General features: G+C 38.9%; 1 protein-coding gene across 1 annotated transcript in view; it reads right to left on the bottom strand.

Moving 5' to 3' along the window:
- ITGB2 (integrin subunit beta 2) overlaps positions 1-8,567 on the bottom strand; it is a 45,382-nt gene that overhangs the window by 25,389 nt on the left and 11,426 nt on the right. The window contains exons 3-6 of the mRNA XM_015812326.1: positions 7,348-7,436; positions 4,785-4,965; positions 3,830-4,000; positions 1,912-2,153 (exon numbers count right to left, since the gene is read on the bottom strand). Of these exons, the coding sequence (XP_015667812.1) occupies positions 1,912-2,153; positions 3,830-4,000; positions 4,785-4,965; positions 7,348-7,436 (683 nt within the window). The remainder of the gene's footprint in view (positions 1-1,911; positions 2,154-3,829; positions 4,001-4,784; positions 4,966-7,347; positions 7,437-8,567) is intronic.

Raw genomic sequence — 8,567 nt, 5'->3', positions numbered from 1 at the left:
TGTACATCTCCCCCCCGGACCACCCCAACGATGCCGCGGAAGTGATGTCCCGGTGCCTGGAGGCCGTGCGAGTCTGGATGGGGAGGAACAGGCTTCGTCTCAACCCGTCCAAGACCGAGTGGCTGTGGTTTCCGGCGTCACGTCATAGCCAGTTGGTTCCATCTCTGGCTATCGGGGGTGAGTCATTAGCCCCCACGGAGAGGGCCTGCAAACTGGGCGTCCTCCTGGATGCTCGGCTGTCTTTAGACGATCATGTGACGGCCGTGGCCAGGGGGGCTTTTCATCAGGCTCGCCTGATACGCCAGTTGCGTCCCTTTCTGGATCGGGACGCCCTACGCACAGTCACTCAAGCCCTCGTTGTTTCCCGCCTGGACTATTGCAATGCTCTCTACATGGGGCTCCCCTTGAGGTGCACCCGGAGGCTCCAGCTAGTTCAGAATGCGGCTGCGTGGGGGATTTTGGGGGTCTCTAGATGCTCCCATGTAACACCTCTCCTGCGCGAGCTGCACTGGCTGCCAGTGGCCTTCCGGGTGCGCTTCAAGGTGTTAGTAACAACTTTTAAAGCGCTCCATGGCAATGGACCTAGGTATCTGCAAGACCGCCTCCTACCAAACACCTCCCTTCGACCAGTCCGCTCCCACTGGCCGGAGTGCCGTCGGCCAGACAATGCCGGCTGGCGACCCCCAGGGGGAGAGCCTTCTCTGTGGCAGCTCCTGCCCTCTGGAATGACCTACCCCCCGACCTATGTACAGTTGCGGACCTGCACCTTTTTCGCCGAGCCCTGAAGGCCCATCTATTCCGTGCAGCTGGCCTGGCGTAGTTTGATTATGTTTTAGTGGGGGTTTTGTATGGGGTGTTTTTAGAACAGGCCTGTTATTTAATTTGATTTTAGAACAGAAACTATTTATTTATTATTGTGGTTTTTAGTATCGCCTGTTCACCGCCCTGAGTCCCTTAAGGGAGATAGGGCGGTATATAAATTTAATAAATAATAATAATAAATAATAATAATAACAGGTGCCTTCAGGTGCCTGTCCTACTGCTAAAGAAAGAAATTCAGCGTTTTCCTTCCTGATACCTTCCTCCAAAAGAGTTCTTCATGAAAACGTATTTTTCCTAGCTTACCCCAGTGGCAGAGATATGAAGAAAATAAATGTGAGGCATTCTACTTTACCTTCTTCCCAAAACTCCTCGATTGACTCACCTAGTGTGTTTGTTGACACCAAGAACAGAACAAGCCCACCTCAGGAACCATAAAACAATTTACTTTCTAATAATTTTTTATGCTGTTAATGTCATAATCTTAAGAAGCCTTAAAAACTGAGCAATCTCTGTGGAAATCCTAGACTGTAAATTATGTTTAGTTTGTCATTTTTTTTCCTGCAAGCTGTTTCAGTTGCCCATACTGACAACAAGCACAATATAAATGTAAATAATCATAAGTGGCATTTATATGGGCTTAAATTCATGGCCCTTATTATATCTTTGGTTCTTTAGGCATTGAATGAGGCAGAGTGTTGAAACAGCAAACAAGTTTATTAACCCAGAACAGAAGCAGCCCTAAAGGCTGCTGCACAGCTATTTATACAGTTAGCTTCTAGGTGGCAACCAATAGGTTTAAAGTAACAGTTCCCCCCCCCCAACCTCATTATCAGCTTGGAGACAGCCAGTCTGGCTTCCAGTAACAGCAACTGTTAAACAATACAGCAATGTAGGTCAGACATTAAGCAAGTGATTTAAAACAGTTGTGGCCAATACATTACAGCCCTGAACGGAAAAATTATTTGTATAGAATTTGTGGAAAAGTAGCATATACTGGAAATAATAAATTAGTGAAACCATCTTTCATTTTTGACCCAAAGAGGTCATTAATCAGTTCTATTTCCACACAGTAGTGGCCATGAGACTTACCCCACAGACAGCGGCCTGCATCATGGCATCGAGTCCTCCTTCTGGTGCATCAAGATTCCCCGATATGTTCTGCTTCCCTACTTCTTCTTGAAAACTCTGTACATCATCAGTGAGGCTAAGCACATGTCTGAAAGCAAATGGTGGTTGGCACTTGGTCTCCTTGGTTGGGCATGGATTCTGGAGCTTCTCTGGATGTGTGTTTACAAATGGCAAGACAGTCTTATCCACAAAGGCACCAAAACCTAAAGAAAATGTTAAGGAACAGTAGTCAACTTTGTTCAATATAAATGTGTGTGGGAGAACCATAAATCACTTCATTAAGTGATTTAAAAATAAAAATATAGGAAAAAACAGGACTATATATGGAATTATTAAAATTATAAAAGATTATCCTTTAATAATCAGATGCATTTGGATAAATATATATTTATCTCATCTTTCATTAAGGAATAGCTATTTTCCTTGTACACAGCTGTTGTGCAAAACTGAACTTATATGATGCTTTCCCCTTTGTTTAGAAATACTGTTCCCTCTCATTTTCCACTAGCTTCTGTCTTTCAAAAACTTGTTTTGGAGATGCCAATTGTCTTAAGAAGAGCTTGGTTGGACTGCACTGAGGGACTACCTAACCAAGCATTCTGTTTCTTGCAACAGTCAGTCAAATCTTGTCTGACATCTATGAGAAGGACATGAGGATAACTGATATTCAAATCCATGCTAACTCTCCTGGAGAAGGCATATTATGTTTACCAACCATTAGTAGCTTTATCCTCCATGAATTATCTAATATTGTTTTAAAGCCATTTAAGGTGAAGGCTCTCAGCATAGCATGAAAGAGTGAATTCCACTATTTCATTTAGTAGTATGAGGAACACTTTCTTAAATTCCCCCAACTTATAGCTTATTTGTAGGATCTTGGTTTGCAGTACAATCTGAGGAGGAGATTTTTAAGGTTACCTCAAAAGGCTTTAGTGCTGATCTCTCAATATTATCATGTCCCTGTATTTTTCCAGCCCAAATTCCAAAATGTCACTTTGCAAAACTTCCATTTACAAATTGCGATGCTGGAGCTCTTTGGTGCTTGGGACAGGCTGGCTTCCCATTGATATTTCTACTTCCCCATTGCAGACAAGCTACAAATCTTGGTACTGTCACACTGGGCTTTTCAACCACCAGGGATATACATTATTTGCTCTGGTGAGGATGGCACATGCAGTGCCATTAAGTAGTTGATTTGGCACTCCTGCCACCAGAGGAAGCCCTTGGGTTGCCCTTAGTGGTTATTCAAAATGGTTGAAGTGGGGAGAAGTGCAGACCATTGTGAGACCAAATCTGAGGGCTTCAAGAGTGGAAACTATACTAGCATAGAAGCTCCATAATCCAGAAAACACCAAATAATGTAATCCTTCTTTACAGAATTGTTGTACCAGAACCTTAGTCTCTTATTTCCATGGTATGACATTTTATTATGTCAAATAAAAAAGAAAAGAAAGCTAACTATAAAGTATAGTTGTATCTAATGTTAAAATTCTGAAACTGGCTATTTCTTCAAAATGCAAAATTAAGAGATGTTAATTAAGACATGAGATATACCGAACCCCATTTTATAGAATTTCTCAGTGGAGTTTTAGGAGCTGGAAACACTTGGAAAAATAAGAATCATGTCAAGCTTAATTCTCGGCCACTCATGGACACTGCCATGCCATTTTCTTATCAATAATATGAAGCCATTTGCACTATCACCACTTGGAATATATTTTTGAAATTTCAACAGCCTTAGGGTTTCAGGGTGGTCTCTTACTGAGCACTAATTGGGTATGATCCTTATTAGCTGTTTTTCAAGATCAGCTAAAATTGGTTAAGTGCTTTCACCTGCTGTGACAGAAGACAGTTGCATATTTTAGTAGAATGCACATACCTATCCGTGCACGTTTGGTAATACTCTGGAGAGCTTTAAGGAGATCTCCTCCTAATTTCTTCACTGTTTGCAGATCATCGTCCATAGAGAATGAGAGGTCCATCAAATAATAGAGATCTATTGGATAATCTTCCCCACGCTGGAATGTCACATTAAAAACAGCAGGTTGTTCTATTGGTAAAAGGGAAGATGTTGAACATCTGCTCCAATTTTATCTCATCTCACAAACCTAATGATGCTTCTCTGAACTAGATGACTGTAGGCTGAGTAGTGATTGTGAGATGTGTGAGAAACCCATGAAAGCACATGAAAGGGCAGAAGAAATCAGCATGGTGGTCAAATTGTGACAAAATGATAAAGAAGGCATCACTGAAGTTAACTAGGTCCCAGGGGAAGGTGCAGTGTGAGGATAGGAGCAGAGGAATACAGTGAGAAATACACATAATGAAAGTGGGGTATGGAATATTTGGTAGAGAAGCAGAAAGCAAGCCAGCAATCTTTGTGCATATACACATACACAAACACACACAGACACACGGTTCACATGCTTATTTCCCTATTTTCTTTAATTTGCATAACTTTATATATGATACTCAGATCTCACATATTCTGAGATGTGCATATGGTGTTTCATTATAGTTAAAACTAGGAAATTTTAAAGTAAAAAATTGAAATTAATAGAATTGAAGTTAGCCTGAATTATTGTGCCAAAGTCATAGTGAATTAATTGCCTTGGAAAATACTGTTAGTTATATTGTCTAAACAGAGCTTTTGAATAAGAAAAATCAAAATATCAATATATTTGAAGCTGGATCTATACTAATTCTCTATTTTAAAAAATGCTTGATAAGAAATGGAAAAAGTCACATGTGTCATATGCTTCCTATCCTTAAATTGCAGCTGTTCTTTTAGCCATTTCCTAAGTTTCTGATTTGAGGTTCAGATTCTGAGATACCTGGTCTTAAATGTAGTCGCACCTCCTCTGGATAGATTTGTTTCTTCGTGTTTGATTGATCAGAAGAAACTGGATGAGCAAAGCTTTCTGGGAAAATAATGTTCCCATCACATCCCTTCTCAAGGAGCTTTTGCTTTGTGTCACATCGAACTGAATCTGGTTCTCCTATTTTTGTGAAATCCTGTATTTCATAACAATCAAAGCACAAAAACAATTAATAAGCTTGAGATATTTATTGGGTAGACCTAAAATATTTTAGATAGAGGAAAATATTATTTTATTGTTAAAGGGCACGCTTCTTGCAATCATCATCATCATCATCATTATGATCATCATCATTCTAGCAACTCTGGACAGTTCACCAATTATTTAAGACATTTAAAAACAAGTAAAAGTACAAAAAACATAAAATTATGAAACACAGATAGGAACAAGAGAAACAAAGTAAATGGAGATCAATTATTCTCACCAAGGTCTTAGCAAAGAACCATGCCTTCAAGGCCCTTCAAAAAACCAGTAGAGTCAGGGCTATTTATTTCTTAAAATAATAATTAGGTCACTTGGTATTTCACAGCAATATGAAGATAGTACCTCCTTCAAGTTGAACTCAATTTTTAGAACTTCACGACATGGCTATATAGCTTCCTTGACAACAATACAGAAGTGGTATGAGATTGCATTTTTCGAGGGTACTTTTTCATCTAGCCTAACTTACAGTCCACTGCATCCTCCTCCTAGTCAGCGAGATGTGGTCAACAGTATATTGGCTTGCAAACCTATATCTCAGATATCCTAAATTGCATAAAATAGCATAAGCATGCCAAACTGGGCATTAGTTGCTCTTAGGGCAGTCTGGCCAAAATTCGCCCAAACTGGCTGATAGTATCATTAGCAAGAGATTCTGCAATGGTTCCAGCATGACTGAGCTATTTTTATTTTTCTCTTGTGAAAAATGGTTTAAAATTCTTGATTGACCAAAGCCTTGATTTGCACAATCAAAAGTAATTGAAAATGTAAATTTACAGGATTTATCAAGTGTGCACAAAATAATTATTATTTCTTTGGTCTATTAAGAATAACTTTTTACAAGACCTTTGAATATAAATATTCTTTCTGGAATCAATAAAACCTATTTTTTAATATCTTCCTTATCATTCTACTCCTTTTTAGTTGAAAAACTAAAAATGGATGAGAATGAGAAGAATCTTACAGATTTTACATACCACCTGTTCTGTTTCCCTAGCATTTACAACACCAAATCAGAATACCTAAAGCACTGTAAGCACAAACATATTTATATTGTTATGTGTTTAGAGTGCAAGGACAATACCCAATCAAAACTTAATTATGCTCCACAATAAGAGGGGAAATTGTTTGGTTCCTCATCTTAGCAACATTTATTCCTGTATGCTTGTGGTGGCTTGTACATGCATTCTTTCCTTGGGATTAACATTAGGTGTGAATGTAAGAAAAGTTTGAAAAAAAAAGTACAATATAGAAATGTACTCAAATTATAATCAATAGAAGTATCCATAGTTACTTTTGCCTGCTAGGAACCAGCTAGGATAGGCATCTGATTTCTGATCCAAAACACTATTGCCTGCAGATGCACCAAATTTTTCAGTGGATATCTAAGGAAAGTGTGAGTACTGTGCACATAGAAATGCTCACACTAACAGTGATCCTTTCCATCTGAAATTCTACCAATATATTGGTTCCATTAGTATTTATTTATTTATTTATTTATTTAGTGTATGGCATAATCATGGACTAGTAATATAAATTAACATTTCAACTAGATTAGTAGAATCCAATAAAATATAAATGACAAAGATATCTATGTTGAAATATTAATGTCTCTAGGTCATCTAACCATTAAAGATCAGCATTGTTTATATTAAAAAAAAATCAAATGCTGGACCGGTATATGCCCTCAGCTTTCAGCCGGTCATGATGTAAATCTACAATTTGACATGGGACCCCAACTGAGTCACACGGAGGGGAGAATATTTTGCCCCATTTATACAGAGGGTCCTGGCAAATGCCGGGTGCGAGGTGCAAATCCTATTCAGGATTGTCCATTTCTGATGTGGTAGTTCAAAGCCTGGCATCTTTTTTTGTGGGATCTTTTATATGTCTTTCTATGTCTGGGCATTCAGTGACCCCTTTGATTTTCCTCTAGGAATCATTGTTAAAGTTGTTGGGCAGATGCTGTGCTAGTGCCAGTGGGGGATTTCCTGGATTTTAGTTCCATTACTAACAGCTATAAGAAAGAACATTACAGTCGGCTTTATTTCCCATAACCCCAGTAAAATAGCATTGCGACAGATGAGTCAGAGAAGGTCAAATTCATCTGATGATAAAATAAAGATAGAATTCTTTTTTTTTAGTATTTTCGGACTGCAAGTATTTTCTTTTTTGGGAGCACTGACAGCAAGCCTTTTCATAAAGCAGAACTTGATGTGAGCCAAAGTTTCCACCCAAAGCAAAAAGAAACAACTGAAAGACACTTTAAAATGTAAGAGTTTGTTTTTTTGTTTCTCTTTCTTTAAAAAAAACCTACCCGTTTCTTGCACCAGGCACAACCAGGGCCAGACTCAATGCAGTCCTGACATGTTTTTACATTATATTTGGTACATCCGAGAGAAAATGCTTAAGAAGGAAGAGGAAGAAAATGTTATAAAAGAGCTATAATGAACAACAGATAAAACAGAAGTACCTGAACCTCCCCAGATATGAAAATAACCCACCTTGGCAGCAATCGACAATCTGGAAGTGCATTTTGCCAACCACCCCAAGCATCAGCTGTTCTAAGTCCTCAACTTAGGATCACAATTAAGCCAAAATTTTCTGTGATTGTTAAGTGAGCTTTGCCCCATTTTACTACTTCTTTTGCCACAGTTGTTAAGTGAACCACTACAGATGTCAAATGAATCAAGTGGCCATGACTCATTTATGAATCTGGCTTCCCCCATTGACTTTGCTTGAGAGAAGCCAGCTGGAAAGGTTAAAAACGGTGATCCCATGACCCTGGGACAGTGCAATTATCATAAATACATGCTAGTTGCCAAGCACCCGAATTTTGATCACATGACTATGGGGATGCTGCAATGATCGTAAGTGATAAAACAGATCATAAGTCACTTTTTTTCAGTACTATGATAAATTTGAACAATCACTAAAGAATGGTTGTAAGTCGAGGACTACCTGTACTAAAATGATGTTCTTTTTCTTTTATGGGCCTGTAAATCTATAGGTGTGACCTTTGCTTTGACACTGGAACAAGACTACCTGCCTGCTAGCAGCCTCCTGAAAAATCCAAAAAACTGTTTCTACACTACGCTCGGAGATACTGAGGTAAAGGATGTTGACCCTCAACTCCACCATTTGCAACAGCAAATTAAGAGGCTCAATTATAGGGGAAACCAAATCAATAAGCGGTTCGGCTGTATCGATTGTAACCAATAAGGATTTCTTTAGATTTTCTAACTTGAGTAATATATTATCTTGTTCACTCCTTGGGAGAGCACCAAAAGCATTAATGAGCCCAGTTTCTGTGCTATTAAGTACATCTTCTGTAAGTGCAATAGGTCCTTAAATGCAATCAAACATTACTTTTACACAGGCGGAGGTCAATTAGTACCTGCTGCCTTAAAACTTTTTGAGGCCAAAACATTGGCGCAAATTCTATATGGGGCACAAACAGGAATCCTTGCAAAGAAAAACTTGCTGGAAACCATACAAACCAAATTCCTGCGAGCCATCTTAGCTGCACCCAAAGGA

Source organism: Protobothrops mucrosquamatus, unplaced genomic scaffold, assembly GCF_001527695.2.
Source record: "Protobothrops mucrosquamatus isolate PMUCROS unplaced genomic scaffold, P.Mucros_1.0 scaffold78, whole genome shotgun sequence".
NCBI lineage: Eukaryota > Metazoa > Chordata > Lepidosauria > Squamata > Viperidae > Protobothrops > Protobothrops mucrosquamatus.
The sequence above is the reverse complement of the archived record's forward strand: the minus strand, read 5'-3'. Positions and strand labels throughout refer to the sequence as shown.